The following is a 19,187-nucleotide window of genomic DNA, read 5'->3' on the forward strand; positions in this document are numbered from 1 at the left end:
GCTCAGGACGGCTCCCCCACGGGTACTACGGGTCGCCCAGTCTAACGTGGGGAAGATAAGCCCAGCTCATACAGCTCTCCTAGAGCTCTGCTGGGCAGATCAGATCGATATAGTACTGATCCAGGAGCCCTGGATAGGCTATAGAGATAGGATGCAAATCAACACTCACCCAGGCTATAACTCTTATGTGCCAGTTGACTTCTGGAACAGCAGGGAAACAAGGCCTAGGGTTATGTCCTATATACGAAAAGGTCTTAGGCTACAGGTACAGCAACAAAGACCTACACAATCAAGGGATATCCTGTGGATCAAGGCTGGCAATATTACTATTATAAACGTCTACAGGCCACCAGGGGAACCTATAAACCATACAACAAACATCCTCCTAAACTATCTACCGCCAGAGAGAGCCCTTATTGCTGGGGATCTTAATGCCCGCCACTCTTCTTGGGAACCTAGCTCCCAAAGCCGGAATCGAGGAGATGATATTGCAGAATGGGCTGAAGGCTGTAATCTTGACTTCATCGGGGAAGTTGGGGCCTCTACCCATACTCACGGGCATACACTCGACCTTACCTTCTCAAATATCCCCTTTGCAGAGGCCTATATCAGCCCGCACCTACATCCAGGGGCTGACCACCAGGCTATTACAACTATCATCCCACTAGGCAACACCCAGGAGCAGAGGCGACAGACTAGTCACCTCTCAGTACCAGACTCAGCCCTACTTCGACTTGCTGACTTGGTAAAAATAGGGCTCCCAGCCCTACCCACCTTAGGGGATATACCTGCTCCAGCAGAAATAGACACCCTAGCTATCCAACTAGTCAGCCTCCTCTCTACAGCTACTCAGGCTATAGGGAAGAGACGGACTAACCGGGGTAGGGGAGCCCCCTGGTGGACAGAAGAATGCTCAGTAGCCCACCAAGCTGCTATTAAGGCTAGGCGCCAACAGGCCCAAGAACCTGGGCTGGTCATACCTCCCCCTATCCTAGAGGAACAAAAGGTCTTCTTAACAACCGTTAGAAGGGCAAAACGCGCCTACTGGACTACTAAGGTTGAAGAGGCTAAGACAGACCAAGATCTATATAAGATCATAGGCTGGCGGAAGTCAAGCCTAGCAGTTAAAGCTCCGCCTCTAATAGTAGAAGGAGAGACGATCAGCAACACCTACGACAAAGCCCAAGCCTTACGAAAGGCCTTACTCGAACGGTTTAGCGCTAGAGATGACCTACCTGGGAACCCTTTTGCTATCCCAGTGGTCACAAGGCGTCTTATACCCTGGCAGGATACAATTAGTATAGAGGAAGTACGCCAGGCTACTCTAACAGAGACTACAACCCCTGGGACTGATAGGATTACTACAAAGTTACTACAATGCACCTGGGGTTTAGTAGCTAGGCCTATACAGCAGCTCTTCCAGGCCTGCGTACAGGTAGGCTACTTCCCTAGACCCTTCCGCAAAGCGGAGGTTGTTATGATCCAGAAACCGGGGAAAACAGACTTCTCTAAGACTGGGTCCTGGCGCCCGATATCTCTATTATCCTGCTTAGGCAAAGGCTTAGAGCGGTTGATAGCAAAAAGGATGGCCTACCTTACCATCCTAGAAGGGGTCGCCAGCCCACAGCAGGTTGGAGCCTTACCAGGGAGGGCTGCAGTCGACCTGACAACCTGCCTAACCCATGAGATAGAGAGGGCTCTAGATGCAGGGCTTACAGCCACGCTAGCAATAATGGACGTTAAGGGGGCGTTTGACTCCGTCCTACGAAACCGACTTATTATCAGGCTACGGCAGCAGGGCTGGCCAAGCAGTCTGATCAGGCTGATCTACACCTTCACCTCTAGCCGAACAGCCCGGGTCAGGCTAGAGGATACTACTACAGAGGACTTCCCTCTATCCTGTGGACTACCACAAGGCTCTCCGCTATCACCTATCCTCTTCCTGCTCTATATAGCTGATATCCTAGCTGATGATCAGAAGCTACGGTTTAGCTATGCGGATGATATAGGCTTAGTAGCTACTAGCCCCTCGCTAGAAGCGAACGCTACAGCCCTAGGCCAGGAGATCACCAGTATCCTCAGCTGGGGAACAGAAAATAAGGTCGCCTTTGACCCAGCTAAGTGTGAGGCAATCCACTTCAGCAGAAAACATAAACAGACAACAAACCTACCCGATATCCAAGCGAGAGGCCTAACTATTAAAGCCTCAACAAAGCCTATAAGATGGTTAGGGGTCTGGTTTGACAGGAGACTCACCTTCCAACACCATGTAGGAATAAAGGTAGCAGCAGCAAAGAAGGTAGCCTGTTTCCTACAGCACCTTACAAACACAAAAGGGGGGCTCCCAGCAGCTGCAGTTCGAAAAGCAGCTATTGCTTGCGCCCTCCCGATAGCCTTATATGGAGCGGAAACCTGGTATGCAGGCCTGACTAAGCCAGCTCTAAGCAGCAACAACAGTACTAGTAGCAGTACTGCTTCACAGATAGCTACAGTCGGCACAGGGCAGAAGGGTCTAGCCTGTAGAGTCGGAAGAGTTATTACAGCAGCAGCAAGGGCTATCCTACCTGTCTGGAGGACCACACCAACCAGTGCCCTCATCCGAGATGCTGGCCTACCTACAGCAGAGGTAGCCCTCGAGACAGCGCGACTACGCTTCGCTATACGCCTACAGAAGGTTGACCAACAACATCCCTTGGTCCCAAGGCTTCTACAGCCAGGGCGGCAGCAGACCAGGCTCCAAAGGACAGCTGGCCTCTTACCTAAGTGCCCAAGGCCAGCACTTCTACAGCCGCAATACCTCCCAGGGTCCTATAACCTTATAGTTACACAGACGAAGGAAGTAGCAGCCAGGATCTTCCAGGCCTGGCTCAAGACGGTGCCAAAAGAGCATACTATCATCTACTCAGATGGCTCTAAAGCCCCTGATGGCGCTACAGGATTTGGCTTTGTCATCTACCGTAAGAATAAACGCATAGCCCAGGGCTGCGGACGCCTCGGCATAGCAGAAGTATTTGATGGCGAGGCCGAAGGGGCGAGGGCAGGGCTCCGACGGGCCCTCCTTACCTCCCAGGGCCAGCCTATACATATCTGTATCGACAATACCAGCGTTATCCAGGGGATCCGAGGCATGGCCCCAGACTCCTCACAAGCTGCCTTCCTTGAGATCCAAGAGGCAGTTAGGATATACAACATACAAACCCACTGGTCCCCAGGGCACCAGGGCATCAAAGGAAACGAGGAAGCAGACATCCTAGCTAAGGAGGGCACAACCCTGCCAGCCCCTAGGGGCCAACTAGCTACCCTATCAGGGATCAAACGGCTTGCTAGAGAGCGTATATACCGCCAGCATAGAAGATGGTGGAAGCAAGAGGCAACGTCCTGCCACACCCAACTAGGGCTTAAGGTTTCCCTCGCCTGCCCTCCTGAACTGACCCTGCCACGGGCGATCCTTCACCATCTCCTGGCAGCCCGTTCAGGGCATGGAGACTTCGAGCAATATCACCAACGCTTCAACCATACAGAAGCACTACTTACCTGCTCCTGCGGGGAGGCAAAGGCAGTAGACCACCTAGTCTACTGCCGAAAGACCTTAGTGAGGCGGCTTCAGTGGCCCACCCTCCACCCTTCTAGTTCACAGGAGCCTATAGGGCCTATAGGATCTCTTGAGCAGTACTATAAGGGGCTAATTACTGATCATGAAGGCTTCCAGGCCTTTCTCTCTGTGACAGACTTCTTCCAGAAGATCTGCCCGCGGTACTAGGGACTAGGTCTTGACCTAGACCTTAGTAACAACCCCCTCCTCGTAGAGGATCGGAAGACCACAACGGAACTAGGGAACCAGCGGGAACTAGGGACGAATAGAACACATAGTAGCCCACGGGCAAGATTTGGAGGACGTTAGGAAGAGGCGTGTACTGTAGAGTACATAGCTTGAGCCGGCGACCCTCCACGCCGTATACCCCTCGGGAGGTCGGCCGCAAGGGCGGCTGCGCCCTTGCCGCCACGGCGTTAAATATAACAACAACAACAACAATCTGCGGCTGGATGCTCGCGTATTTGAGTCTGTAGTTACGATGCGGCCCGTCCGCAAAAGAAATGCTCGCGTATTTGTTCACAATGGCCCTGCGAGACATGTTCCTGTTTTGCCGAAGCTTATGGCCACCCATATCGCCGGTATCATCACCATACTGGAGTCACAACCCCACTCCATGCTGGTTCCCAAGTACGCCACAGGTCCCATGTGGGATGGGAGTCGGGTGTGTCGAGCTTCAGACCTCAAGTTCACTCTCAAGTCATGCAGTCAATCTCCGATTCCACCAGCCGGATCACTGAACAAGTTTAGGGGCGGGCAGACACAGTTACGCTCGACAGCTAGACCCAGGGCACGAGCGAAACAAGAAACCCGGCGCGGAAAGTCGCGGAAGGGCTCGCAACTCGTCTTGGAGAGCCAAAACATCGCCAGGGCCTTACTGTAGCCAAGAAGTGGGCTCGCGTCACTGAAGACGACATGGTCAAATACATTCTGCGAGACATATCAAGTCAGCATGAAGGATCACGCTCTCCTCCCGATCGACGGTCAAGCAAGCCTGCATGTGTCGGCGCATGCGCAAACGAGACGTAGCGGCATGGCGATGAGATGCCAGACGCGAGGTGCACCAGACGGGCAAGGTGCGCTGATACGACATCTGTGTCATAGCCGTATTGCCAGTTACGGTCCGAGACCCCTACGTCTCTGTGTACACGGCGATTGGACGTTTCTGAAGGAGCCCGCAGTCAGTGTGGGCGGTCCGACGGGTGCGAATTGGGCGGTGTTTTCGTGCATTGTTTGGAAAACATGCTACTCGCTGTCGACAGGCTGTGTTCTTGCTACTCCTGCTCGTCCAGCAGCTGAAATCGTTTGCTGGCGGCGTCGCTTGCCCTACCGTGTTGTGCTGACTGCAGTCGACGCGTGCTGGAATCGATGCTGCTCCGGGCAGCAGCTTGGATGTCGGCTTTGTACACCGTCATACGGCAGCCCACAATATTGTCCTACTCCTGCATCGCGAGACCATTCTGATCCTACCCAACCCAGACGGAGCATTCTCGATTGACGGTTGTTGTGTTGAGGCAAGAAACAGACGGGACATCGTGGACTAATTTCGCCACAGAATTCGAAGAGATGCCCGAGTGGATTGACTCGTTCCAAGGGCCTCAGAGCAGCTCTCAAAACGGAACTATTGGGTATTGGCGACGGCTTTGCGCAGTGACTCGAGCTGTCGGAGGAGCTCACTCTGCGAAGTGCGAAGACGAAGAGTCGCCGTGGTTCAGGCATTCGGTAGTTTGAGCTTTTCGGCTCGATCCCCGGCGGTGCATCATTCGCCCGCGGCGGTTGAGTTCGTCGCTAATCGAGCAGATAGAAGTATTCGAGAATGTGGCAGCGTCGAGCTGACTGACTTGGTTCTCGACGGCGTCGTCGAAAGCCAGGGCATCCATCTCTTTGAGTCAGCGGATCGGCTTGGCTGCGGATTGAAGGTCGGTCACGCCCTTGGCAGGGCTGCTTGTCGTTCCCCGTTCTCCGCCCCGACCAGTCTGTTGACGAAATTGCCAACACTTTCGTCACTGTAACCATTACCATTGCTTAGCGGGGGTTCTTGCACGGGATGCCCACTCGTGCCATTGGTCCTGGTGGGATTTGAGCGTGTTTCCAAAGGGTGCATCACAAATGCCCGGTCTCTTTTCTTCTGTGGCTTGTATCGCGCGCGCTTTTTCGATATCTTGATGGGATAATGCGTGCGTGGAGTCATGGTGGCGGAAATGCAATCTAGGGCATTCCCATTGGGGCTTGAGGTCGGAACCAAGACATTGCACGACGACTCGACGGGGAATCGGGGACGCAACTGAGCGTCGGCCGGATGGTGCGCGGATATGTCGCGTGGATTTCCATGGGCCATAAATTGCGGCAGAATGAAGTCGTTCGGGTTGAGGACTTGGGTGGACGCGCAGCTGGATTTTGAAGTCGAGGTTGGCAAAGATTGATTTCCCTGCTGGCCGAAATTAGTAGCAGCAACGGGCGTGCACTGGGCGTTGGGTGGAGCGGGGCGGATAATCATCGGTACTTAAGTAATCGCCGCTTTCTCATCGTGCCCGAGCGTGTTGGGTCGGTGTCCAATGATACATCAGCAGTATTGTGTTGATACTGACAAGGAAAGTCAAAAAAAAGGCACAGAGAGCTTTCTGGACACAGGGCGCACATACATGGGGCTTTTTACACTTTTTAGACATGACATGCGTCTGATGTTGCGAGATATCCCCACCTGGAGGGGGTCAACATCGCTGAAGCGCCCATACTAAATTGAGCGCCGGTACTTCTTGAGGTACGTACCCGCCACCACCCGTTGGCAACCACAACCCGTTAACGCTGCTGATGCCGCTCGTTGATCTCAAGCCAGCTGCCAGACCAGGGTGCGGGGTTTTTTTTTTTTTTTTTTGCCCCTGGATTTTGAATTGAAGGGATGCGGATCTATGACCAAGGTGCAATTTAATTTTAGTCGACACATATTGCCTGTGCACGTCGCTCGGGTTCAGACCTAGAAAGATCAGGCAGGGGAGATGCATGGTGTCCGGGTGTGGCCTCTTGCGAGACGGTAGCCGGCCGGGCCCGGGCCCGAGGCCCGAAGCCCGGCCCCAATCCCGCCTTTACGTAAGGGATCGTCCACACCACTTTGTAGCCAGGCGCGCCCGGCGCTCGTAGCTAGATTAATCAAGCCACTTCACGCACCTTACTCATCGAATTCTGCGACGATTCATCGTCATTTTTGATTCGGCAACATCTGCAAGCCACCATCCCCAACGACGACGACCCATGCATGGCAGGCTACATCACAAACCCTCGAGAAACCCTCGCAAGTACATTTGCAGTCTTTTTGCGATTCGTGCTGCATGTCCTCGAACAGATCCAGCGTGAGAAGCTTCTCACGCCTGGGAAACCAAACTCCTGCCACATGAGAGAATAGCCTGCAGCGGCACGAACGATCCGCAGAGTGCACGGAAAATGGTGGGCCGGCCGAGGATCAAAGGCGAGATCAAGAATTAGCAGGTTTTCGAAAAAGCTGCCACTTTGCAATGACGGCGGCAGCATCTTGAAATGGATGTAAAAGTTTCTCGTGACAAGCCGAGATCTGCCACAATCAGCCCGTGGCACCGCCCGGCTTTCTCCTTCCGTCTTGATGTGCCATATCTTCGTGGTGTGGAAGGAGGCGGCCAAGAACCAAGAAAGTCCGGGCAGCAAAACATTAAGTTGGGCAGGCCCACCCTTTGCAGCTGAAGGGAGCATTGCCACAGTTTTAAGTGAAACTGGCCATCCCGCAGGAAAGACAAGAACGACCCGAAGTCTGCCCCCGGACATGCCTTGAAATGCAAACGTCTCCCGTCTTCCGTCCGACTCAGGACCTCACACCTTTCGTTACTTGCATCGCAGCATAGGCTCTCTCCATCTTGTGGGATTTCCCCTACTTTTCCTTCGCATCCATTGACTCGTTTTTATTGGCTGCATGTAACTCTTCCGCTTCGGTTCGGCAATTGAGGAGCCCATCATCCGCCCGATGACTCCCGTCATCACGAAGTCTGCATTACTGGTTCTGTCGAGAAGCTGCGCCAGATCGGAATCCTTTTCGTCTGGTTCATCATTGCGGACCTTCGCCTGCCTTTGTGGTTCTCGCCGTCTACCAGCATTGCTTCCCGGCGTCCAAGACAGACCAATTCTCGACGTCGCAGTCCCTTGCCCCTCTGCGGCGGATCGCATGTCCATCCTCCGCTCACAAGGGAACTAAATTACCAGCTGGTAATTTCTTCGTCGGCATTCATCAACTGGAAAGCAAGGAAGACGGCTTGACCATCACAGCCTCCCCAAGCGCACCTGCTGACCCTTCTTCCTCGTGTAAGGTACACTCTTCTCCGACGGCTGTCGCATTTCTGGTTGCCGGCCTGGAGAGACGGGCTCCACCTTGTCTGATGGAAGAAAATGCAATCGTCAATATGGAAATCCGACTTCCGCCCACGCCTCTCCGTTCCAATCAAGACGACGGTTCCCGCCCCCTTTCGCGAGCTAAGCGTCAGCAACAGCGCCGCAACCTCAGTCGCAGCCTCGGCAATGTCTAAGCTCCCGGTCCCCTTCCTCTATCAAATCAAACGGACAAACAGTTGGATTGGAAGAATTACCGCGGAGAGGAGACTTGTGATAGCGAGGCTCTCGATCTTGTTCTGAAAGCCGCTTTCGACGCAGCCGTTGCGGCTTTGCACTAAGCAGAAGAGAAGGGACTCGCTTAATTGCAATAAACTGTTGACGTCGTGGTGGACTGGGAGGGGTCCTGTCTAGTGCATCCTGATTCCTTTCGACGACAGCTCAGAAGGAATATCACATCGCTCCGCGAATGGTTGGCCTCCGAATGCGCCGAATGGTTCCTTTACTCCTTGCTCCAGCAACGCCGTATTCATATCTACATCGCACCTCCTCTAGATGGTATTAATTCAATACTCAAAAGTCTTCCTGTCATCTCTGTAGCAAGATGCCAGCTTCTAGTGACGTCCCGCGTCTGTCTGTAGTCGATTACCTCCCACAACCCACGTCGTGCAGCCTCGTGAGCTATACCGCATCAGGCCCATCAAATCGCAGAACAACTTGTCGCATTCCGTCCAGTCGCCGCGCATCACATCGCATCGCATAACCAACTTCTCCTATCAATTTCCATCACAGAGCCCCGTTTCGCTTTTGCTTTTGCGCTGATCCATTTCCCTTTCCGTCCTCTCAAAATGCCTGCGACCTCATCCTCTCGGCCAGGGGCTTAATCAGACTTTTCCGCCAAAAAAGTATGACCGTGCCCCCGGAAAAAAGTCGGGCTGACGCTGAAGGACCCGGGCGCCTTTGCCAGTGCCCAAACCGCAACCACACCAGATGCGCACTGTGGCGAATCATGACTCTCCTTCTCCAGTCCCGTTCAGGCCGCACTTGATGCTCGATGCATCCTACCTTAGCTGTCGCCGCTCGTTCGCCCCAAAACCCACTGCCACGAACAATGGCTTTGATCCTGGGCCCTTTTGTGACAATAGAAGCCAACTGGCGACTTTGGTGAAAATCCAGCAACTGCTGATGGGGGGTGGCGGCGGACTGACGAGAAAGACAGGGCCAACATTCGCGCGGATACGGCTGTTGACGTCTCAATGCATCAAGGCGAACGAAGAACCTAGCACTCCGCAATCTTGCCACATGTTCTGGAGCAGTGGCGCTTGGGGCATATCAACGAATGGTCGATGCAACTTTTGTGCACACCGGATGGAGGGCTGGTTGTTTCATGGTCAGCAACCAGCCCGGGCGGAATTGAATAGGAGCGACGAACGTGGCTGTACTCGGCAAAGGAAATCATCTTGTCAAGCCCCTTCCCACAAAGACAACCCACAACAATGGAGAGCGCTGAGTATCTAGCTGTCCATTCTGCGAGGTCTTGGAACTTGAGCCTCGGTGACTCTCGATGTGGGGTTCTCAAACGATGGGTCGCCCCGAGACAATCGCAAGACCCCTAAGACCTGCTTGATCGCAGCGGTTGCTTGTTGACACTGAAAAATTGTGCGGTGGAAAGTAGTGTTCTGGCCCAGCTGCTTGGCGAATCTGACCGCGTCATTATCGGCTTGTCCTTGTCATTCGAAAGGGCGATCTCGACCGGGTAATGCGTTTCGGGGGATTTGGCGGGGCGGGGCGGTGGTTGATAAAGCGAGTGCCGGGAAAGAACAGGCAAATACCTCCGCAGGTCTGGATGCAATTTGGCTGCAGGTCTCAGCGAAGACAAAAAAAAAAAAGAAGAACACCTAGCACAGAGGAAGCTGGAATCAGCTGAGTGAAGCAACGAAAAAAGGAAGGGAGAAGATCGCGTTGACTTGGACACTCACTTGCCAGTATTCTTGTCCTCGCGACGGGATCGCCGTGAAGACCGTTCTCTTCGGAAAGGCTCCGGTGAGAAGCACTGGCAGGTTTGGGGCTGCTGATTATGTAATACAGGTGCTTACCCGCTATCGCAGAGACGTACCTACGGATAGCGTTCTGGCTTTTTTTTCCGCCAGAACGCTACGTCACATTATGTAATCACTCAGATGGCTACCACTGGCAGGTTTGGGGCCACCGATTATGTAACGCCCGTGATGAGCCGAGAGACGTACCTAGCGTTCTGGCTTTTTTTTTGCCAGAACGCTACGTCACCCTTATGTAATCGCAAGGTACAGTGAGCACCGCCATGTCCTCAGTCACACAGTACTATGCTGTCCGTGCGGACATGGAGCACCCGGCTGGCACAGGTCAGGTACGGTTGCCACTGAAAGGAGAGCCATAGGGGCACGCTCATACTTTTTTTCAGGGACATGGTCAGACTTTCTGCGCCAATAAATATGACCGTGCCCCTGGGGCAACGCTGCACAAACACAGGCATCAGTACAGGCCCCAGCACAGATGGATCATCACGCCTTTTGGATTTCTCACCGATTACAAATAAAACTCGAGAATTGTCTCCTTGGATCCATCTTCAACCTCCCAATCTGGAGCGGCTTTCCCACATGATTTGATCTCCCGTTGTGACCGATAGGCGGGGGAGAGCTTGAGGTCTAGGCCATTGAATCGGACGAATGCGCCCAGGCTTTACTGCTGCGGCATCGTGCGGCAGACTCTGATGTTCTGGCCGTGCAATGCAACTGATTCTCCACTGCGGCACGGGCCGGCCCGCCAACGTCATCTGTTAGGTTTGGTGCCGAGCGAGCTTCGCGCACTGGCAAGCGTCGCTGTTAGGCAGAGGGTTGGGCAGCTGGCTGCTGCGATGCAGTGTGAACAATTCAATGCGTCGTATCTGCCTGCATTCGTGCTAGATCATGGTCTTGGATTTGGATGCGCGTCATCTCCTGGTGCGTCGAACCTCGGTGGTGGAGACTTTCCCGGGAAGAATGGCTGTCGGCGGCGATTCCCCCCGGCCACGTTCAGCACGAGTCGGAGGCCGTGCCAGTGGAGGTAGGTACCTCACGCACCGTACATGCCGAGGCGCTGGACCGACCGTTAGGCAGACTTGGAGGCTCTGCCCTTGCCAAGCTGAAATGTGAAGCTTCGCCTGCCTCATTGGTATCCCGGCCGTGCAGGTGGGGTGGGATCCCGCCCTCTGACTTCGACCCGACGCCAAGAAGAATGGAGCCGGTGTGGTTTCACCGTCATCTTTCCGTCACTCATTCAAGTGTAGAGGCAGAAAGCCTCCGATTTGCAGGGCCCCGAATTGTTCGCAAAGGAGCTACCGGAATTGCGTAGATGTGAGGAGGTCTGGTCCTCGAGGCAGGGACACGGAGAGTTTGAATATATGATTGTGTCGCTGGAGCAGACGGTCACTAGATGGATACGTTGAGAAGGGATCATCGCGCTGGGTGGAAGGCAGGTCACAATGACAAAGGTTTCTGCAAGCGGGTGGATTGAAATGCGCCTTGAGATGAAGGCACAGACGGGGAAAAGATTAGATTGAAAGGCCACATTCAGGACGATTCGAACCAGTGACCTGTGGGAATGGACCAAAAATATATTGAGTATCCAAGAGTAACCATTGTGGCACTATCCAAGGACGAGGGACAGGTAAGAATATACTTGGGGCGGACCGCAACTGCCATATGAACGAACTCTTGCCTCTCAGTGGCTCGAGCCTTCAGCACACTCGGAAGCGGGGCTTTGGTGGGATGTGACCGTCATACCTTCCATACTTTTGAGCCTACGTCTCCCGGGGCAAGGTCGTACTTTCTCAGGGGATGTTCGCACCTTTTAGGTTGAAAAGTCTGCTGGTGCCACCACTCTTCCGCCTTCAAAGGCTAGCGTCTGAACTATGAGGTCGAGCGGGGACCAAAACCCGCAAACGAGGGCCAAGTCAAGACGAGGCTCTGGTCTGAGAAATCTCTTCGCGTTGACTGCATCTTGGGCCTCCCGCCTCGTGGAAAGGGAGAATTACATCACAGAGGCGTTGGACACCGAGTATAGAATGTGCATCGGCGGGGGTGTGGAATATGAGAAGACTCTGGAAGCACGATGGGCATGGCTTCTGACTTTGGTTCCACTCATGGGTCTGTATCGCACGAGACAGGTAGCCTCAGTAGACTGCACGCGTCAGCTGACCTTGTTCCCCTGGTCCGCCACGCCGTTTCGGGCCCATCACATTTTCAGATATCACTCCGGTCGGTATGTCTCCGCGGTCGCGCAGTTTCCTTTTTCCTGGTGCCTGGTTGGCCATGTCCCGCTTTCCGACCAGAGCGAGCAGTATACTAGGAACCTGTGGGGGTCTTTTACGACAGCATTAGATGGTCGTCAGTGGGGATTAACGGATGGAGAAGTCTTCGCTGGGCTTGAGATCGAGGGAAGCCTAGCGTCAAGAGAGTCAAAGGGACATCGCATAAACCAGGATTTGGGGTTTGAAACCCGGGCAGGCTTGGAACTGCATACGTTAAAAAATGGTGAAAAGACGGCGTGTCGGAGATTGGGGGGATGCGGGCGGAAGCAAATGCTGGTGAACTGTGCGGCAGTTCGAACGTCTTTTTTTTTACAGAGTGCTGCACAGAATGGAAAACCCGTTTGTGGTAGGCTGCAGTGGTTTATGGGCAAGGTCATACTTTTAGGCCTGAGAAGTCTGACCATGCCTCTGACTGCTGCCCTGGAGTTGACTGACAGGACGTAAGGCCAGGGTGGAGACCAGGACTGCCTAAGGTAACTCTCCAGCGGTGCACTCAGCAACCTCGCCGTCTGCTCGATGCACTCCCTCTCAACAGCAGATACCATGAGTCGCTGCGCACGGGGGCATCCGTATGCAGGGCCCACAGATTGGCGCGCGATGGGGGGTTATGAAGTAATCAGGCGTGATCTGCTTAAGGTGCTGACGGAATGTGCTGGGGCATACCAACCGTAGGCTCTTTTCTCAATTTTCGAAATTTCATCATGCTCCACCGACATCATCTAGTACGTATGACCATGCCGGCGGTTCGCTCTTATCGGGGCAAGAACAACCTTGGCCGAAGGCACACCTAGCATATAAGAAAGTGAAGAATGGAACGGTTACAGGTATCTACAATATGGAGAACAGGTCCGGTCAAGGGCAGAAAGACTGCGGTCAACAGTGCCAATTGAGCATAATGTCCAACCCTGGTCATCTGATCCAACCATACGGCTCTCCGCAACCCGTTGAAAGCGCCGTTTTTCTACTCGTCCGCCATTAGGTCTTTACTTTTGCTCTCCTCAATCCCATGCAACGTGGCATTGTCCGTTGAAGGCATCCCCTAGCAGAGTGCGGGAGGTTTATAGACGCATGTTTGTTTGTTGTTTGTTTGTTTGATATTTAACGCCGTGGCGGCAAGGGCGCAGCCGCCCTTGCGGCAGACCTCCCGAAGGGTATGTGGCGTGGAGGGCCGCAGGCTCTAGCTATATACTCTGTAGTACACGTCTCTTCCTAGCGTCCTCCAGATCTTGCCCGAGGGCCAATATGTGTTCTATCCATCCCTAGTTCCCACTGGTGCCCTAGTTCCGTTATAGCAATCTGCTGTCCTGGTGACTATAGGTAGTCTGTTGTTTTTGAGAGGATAGGTTAAGTCCTATCTCTTAGTAACGCGGGCAGATCTTCTGGAAGAAGTCTGTCACGTCAAGGAAGGCCTGGAAGCCTTCAGAGTCGATAAGTAGACCCTTAAAGTAGCGCTCTAGGGAGCCTATAGGTCCTAGAGGCTCCCTTCGGCTATAAGGGTAGAGGATAGGCCACCGTTGCCTCCTCACTAGGGTCTTACGGCAGTAGACCAGGTGGTCTGCCTCTTTAGCCTCCCCACAGGAGCAGGTGAGCAATGCCTCTGTGTGATTAAAGCGTTGATGATACTGTTCAAAGTCTCCGTGGCCTGATCGTGCTGCCAGGAGATAGTGAAGGGTAGCTCTTGGTAGAGCTAGTTCAGGAGGGCAGCCAAGGGTGGCCTTAAGCCCCAGCTGGGTATAACGGGGGGGTGCTTCTTGCTTCCACCATTTCCTATGCTGGTGTTGTTTGCGTTCTTTGGCCAGTCGCTTAATCCCTGATAGGGTAGCTAGGAGGCCTCTTGGGGCTGGCAGTGTTGTGCCCTCCTTAGCTAGGCTGTCAGCCTCTTCGTTTCCTTTTATCCCTTGGTGCCCTGGGCACCAATGGGTCTGTATGTTCTGTATCCTTGCTATCTCCTGGATCTCCAGGAAGGCCGCTTGTGAGGAGTCTGGAGCTATACCTCGGATCCCCTGAATGACGCTGGTGTTATCAATGCAGATATGTATAGGCTGGCCTTGGGAAGTAAGGAGGGCCCTTTGGAGCCCTGCCCTCGCCCCCTCTGCCTCGCCGTCAAACACTTCTGCAATGTTAAGGCGGCCGCACCCTTGGGCTATCCGTTTGTTGCTGCGGTAGATAACGAAGCCGAAACCTGTAGCCCCATTAGGGGCTTTAGAGCCGTCTGAGTAGATAATTGTATGGTTGTCTGGCACAGTCTTAATCCAGTCCTGAAACGCTTTAGCTGCTTTCTCTTTATCCTGGCCAGCTGTAGGGTCTTGTGATCCTGAGAGGTGCTGTGGCTGTAGGAGCAACGGCCTTGGGCGCTTAGGTAGGAGGGCTGCTGTTCTTTGAAGCCTTGTTTGCCGCCGCCCTAGCTGGGAAAGCCTTGGGACTAGGGGGTGCTGTTGGTCAACCTTCTGTAGGCGTGTAGCGAAGCGTAGGCGTACTGCTTCGAGAGCTACTTTTGCGGTAGGCAGGCCAGAGTCTCGGAGGAGGCTGCTGGTTGGCGTGGTCCTCCAGACAGGTAGGATAGCCCTTGCTGCTACTGTTATAACCTTCTCTACCCTCTTAACCAGGCCCTTTTGCCTTGTGCTAACTGTAGCTATCTGGTTATCAGCGCTACTGCTAGTAGTAGTAGTGCTGCTGTTCCTAGCTGGTCTCTTTAACCCTGCATACCAGGTCTCAGCTCCATATAGGGCTATTGGGAGGACACAGGCAATGACAGCTTGGCGAGCAGCAGCGGCAGGGAGCCCCCCTTTGGTGTTGGATAAGTGCCGCAGGAACTGGGCCACTTTCTTTGCTGCTGCCACCTTTATATCGACGTGGTGCCGGAAGGTGAGTTTCTTATCAAACCAGACCCCTAGCCATCGTATAGGTCTAGTTGAGGCCTTTATAGTCAGGTCCTTTGCCTGTATATCTAGTAGGTCCTTCCTCTGCTTATGTTTCCTACTAAAATGGACCGCCTCGCACTTAGCAGGGTCAAATGCTACCTTATTATCTGTACCCCAGTTGAGGATCTGAGTGACCTCCTGGCTGAGGGCTGTAGCATTTTCCTCTAGAGAGGGGCTAGTCGCTAGGAGGCCGATATCATCTGCATAGCCAAACCGTAGCTTCTGGTTATCCGCCAGGATATCAGCTATATAGAGCAGAAAAAGAATAGGGGATAGCGGAGAGCCCTGAGGGAGCCCACAGGACAGAGGGAAGTCCTCTGTAGTAGTTTCCTCTAGCCTGACTCGGGCGGTCCGGCTGGAGGCGAAGGTAAATATCAGCCTAATCAGACTACTAGGCCAGCCCTGCTGTCGTAGCCTGAGGATAAGCCGGTTTCGTAGCACGGAGTCAAATGCCCCCTTAACGTCCATTGTCGCCAGGGTAGCAGTAAGCCCTAGATCCAGAGCCCTTTCGATCTCGTGGGTTAGGCAGGTTGTCAGATCGACTGCAGCCCTCCCTGGTAATGCCCCAACCTGCTGTGGGCTGGCTATCCCTTCTAGAATAGTAAGATATGCCATCCTCTTTGCTATCAGCCGCTCTAAACCCTTGCCTAAGCAGGATAGGAGGGCTATTGGACGCCAGGATCCAGTCTTTGAGAGGTCTGTTTTCCCTGGCTTCTGGATCATAACCACCTCTGCTTTACGGAAGGTCCTAGGGAAGTAGCCTGTTTGGACACAGGTCTGAAAGAGCTGCTGTATAGGAACACCTATCAGGCCCCAAATGGATTGTAGCAACTTTGTAGTAATCCCGTCAATCCCAGGGGTTGTAGCCTTTGTGAGAGTTGCCTGGCGTACTTCCTCAATGCTGACTATCTGTTGCCAGGGTATTAGACGCCTTGGGGCTATAGGAGCAGCAAATGGGTTCCCAGGTAGGTCGTCTGTAGCGTCAAATCTCTCTAGTAGGGCCTTCCGCAAGGCTTGGGCTTTATCGTAGCTGTTGTTGATGGCCTGTCCATCCACTAGTAGAGGTGGGGCCTTGATAGCTAGGCCAGACTTACGCCAGCTTAGTATCTGGTATAGGTTCTGGCTAGATCTAGCCCCCTCAATCTTAGCAGCCCAGTAGGCACATTTTGCCTTCCTGACTGTGGTCAGAAAGGCCTTCTGCTCCTCTAGGATAGGCGGTGGTATTACTAGCCCAGGCTCTTGGATTTGTCGACGCCTTGCCTTAACAGCTGCTTGGTGGGCCTCTGAACACTCCTCTGTCCACCAGGGGGCTCCCCTGCCCTGGCTAGTCCGTCTCTTCCCTACCGCCTGGATAGCTGTAGAAAGGAGGCTGACTAGTTGGGTAGCTAGGGAGTCTATTTCTGCCGGAGTAGGTGTATCCCCTAAGGTAGGCAGGGCTGGGATCCCTGCGCTTACTAGGTCGGCTAGCCGGAGGAGGGATGAGTCTGAGACTGTAGGGAGGCTTGTCTGGCACCTCTGTTCCTGGGTTTTTATAGGCATAGTTGTTGTGATAGCTTGGTGATCAGCCCCTGGATGTAGGTGTGGGCTGACATGGGCCTCTGCAAAGGGAATATTTGAGAAGGTGAGGTCTAGTACATGCCCATGGGTATGGGTTGGAGCCCCAGCTTCCCCAATGAACTCAAGATTATAGCCTTCAGCCCACTCTGCAATATCGTCCCCTCGGTTCCGGCTTTGGGAGCTGGGTTCCCAAGAAGAGTGGCGGGCATTAAGATCCCCAGCAATAAGGGCTCTCTCTGGTGGTTGATATCTTAGGAGGGTATTTGTTGTGTGGTTTGTGGGTTCACCTGGTGGCCTATAGACGTTTATAATAGTAACGTCGCCAGCTTTAATCCATAAGATATCCCTTGATTGGGTAGGTCTTTGTTGCTGTATGCGTAACCTTAGACTTTTGCGTGTGTAGGTCATGACCCTAGGCCTTGTGTCTCTGCTGTTCCAGAAGTCAACTGGCACATAAGAGTTATAGCCTGGGTGTGTATTAATTTGCATCTTATCTCTAAAGCCTGTCCAGGGTTCCTGGATCAGTACTATATCGATCTGGTCTGCCCAGCAGAGCTCCAGGAGAGCTGTATGAGCTGGGCTTATCTTCCCCACGTTACACTGGGCGACCCGTAGTACCCGTGGGGAAGCCGGCCTGAGCCTACTGCTCTGAGTCGAGGTCGAGGTGGGTGTAGGCATTAATAACGTTGTAGTCAGGTTTCTGTGTTACCCTCTGGCTTCTGCTGCTGCTTGGAAGCGGGCGGATAGGGCGGTTAGTAAGGGGGAGGGCTTCAGAGTCTTCAGCCTCATCCTCATCCATACTGCTGCTGCTTCCAGTTATGCTAGCAGTATCTGCAACAACAATTGAGTCTTGTGTAGGTGTGAGGGGTCGAGGGCGCTTAGATGTAGCGCCTGGCCTGGCCTCTGCTTGCTGTGTGCTGCCCAGGGAGCAGGTCTGGCTAGCTAGGAGGTCATCTGAGGCCTTGCCTCCAACCTTCCGGATCCCTCGCAGTTCCTTATAGGTGGGTATGACAAGTTTTCCGTTAACTAGTAGCGGTCTGGCTGGGCAGTTAGTGTGGCTTGCTGGGAAGGGCCCATAGCAGTTAGCACACTTGGGCCTGGCTAGGCATGGCCCAGCCTCATGAGTACCTAACGGCTTGCTGCAGTTCTCGCAGAGAGCTTGCCTGGTACAAAAGCGGTCTGAGTGAAAGCCTTGGCAGCCAGGGGAGTGTCGTTTGGGGGTACGCTTCCTTGGGGGAAGCAGACGGGCTGGGCCTGACTGGCCGAATAGGCGGAAGCCTTCCTTGACCTCTTGAGGGAGGGCGATGATGAGGCTTTGCGTAGCTGTAGCCAGGTTAGGGCTATCTCGGGTTGGGCGCCAGGAGAGGAGTCTTTGCTTTGTCCTTAGAAGGACCTCCTCCTCTATTTCAGATTCAATACCCACCTTACTTCCATCCAGGCTTGTGAAGTACAGGGGGCAAAAAGGGATGGAATACTGGTACCATCTAGTAGGCACTTCTACCTTCTCAGCTGTGAGACAGTTCTTAATCTCAGGGGCCCTCTGCAGGAGTAGGGCTTGAATCTCCTTGTTCTGGGGTCTCAGTGAGAAGCCAGTAGCAGTATGGCGAACCTCAACTAGGTCTTGTGGTTGTAGGTTAAGCTCTTTTGTGACTACCATTTTTACTGAATGAGGGGCCAGAGATCTAGACGTAGGGATATGTTCTGCAGGGAGCCGAACCAGTAGGCGGAGATCCTGGGTCTGTTTTGGCTTGTTTGCGTAGTTGGTGGGCTGCCGGCCTGTTGTTCGGCTCGGCCGGGGGCCGGGGCCGGGGCCGGAGAGGGGTCCACCTGCAGTGGAGCCTCCGACGGCCTGGGCGTACGTTTTTCCGGGCCCGGGGGTAGGGGTGGGTCCAGAGATTTCTGCGGTTGCAAATCTGGTAAAGGAGTCGATAAGGTCCTGGGCTGTAGCCTTCAGGCGTGCTGGAGCCGTCCCAATGAGGGCATCTAGGCCTTTTGCGAGGAGGTTCAGGGCCTCATCTCGGAGGGCCCGGCCTTCCCGGGCTTGCTGAAGGGCGGCAGTGGCCGGTTGTGGCCCTCTTCCCAGGGGCCAGATAGGGGGGGGCGTGAGGCCCCTCGGACGTGGGGGTAGGGAGGTAGGGGGGGGAGGGGTCTTCGGCAGGTTATGTATAGAGGATATGAGGCCGTTGGGGCCCTGCGAGGGGCCCGCGGCTGGCTGTGAGGCCATCGCGGGCGAGGGTTCTGGTCGTGGGGCTGGGTTTGGTGGTGTTAGTGTTAGGGTGGCGGGCCCAGCGCAGCACTAACAGTGGGTGCTGGTGGGGTGGTATGTAGGAGGGAAGTTGCGAAGGCGTGGGTGTTTATAGACGCATGATGCACCTAAGAGTCACGAGTCCAGCGACGCAACCGTCGCGCGGCGAGACTCGTGCATGATTGATTTACATTAATG

General features: G+C 54.0%; 1 protein-coding gene across 1 annotated transcript; it reads right to left on the reverse strand.

Annotated features, from left to right (window-relative positions):
- Nucleotides 1-17,872: 17,872 nt before the first annotated feature.
- CGGC5_v017290 (uncharacterized protein) lies at nucleotides 17,873-18,968 on the reverse strand (the record flags this gene model as incomplete). The annotated part of the gene is made up of 2 exons (XM_066153883.1): nucleotides 17,873-18,067; nucleotides 18,168-18,968. 2 exons carry the CDS (start codon nucleotides 18,966-18,968, stop codon nucleotides 17,873-17,875), a joined length of 996 nt encoding a protein of 331 aa, XP_066006734.1.
- Nucleotides 18,969-19,187: the final 219 nt, after the last annotated feature.

This window comes from Colletotrichum fructicola (genome assembly GCF_000319635.2).
Source record: "Colletotrichum fructicola Nara gc5 chromosome Unknown KSG_Nara_v1_contig12, whole genome shotgun sequence".
NCBI lineage: Eukaryota > Fungi > Ascomycota > Sordariomycetes > Glomerellales > Glomerellaceae > Colletotrichum > Colletotrichum fructicola.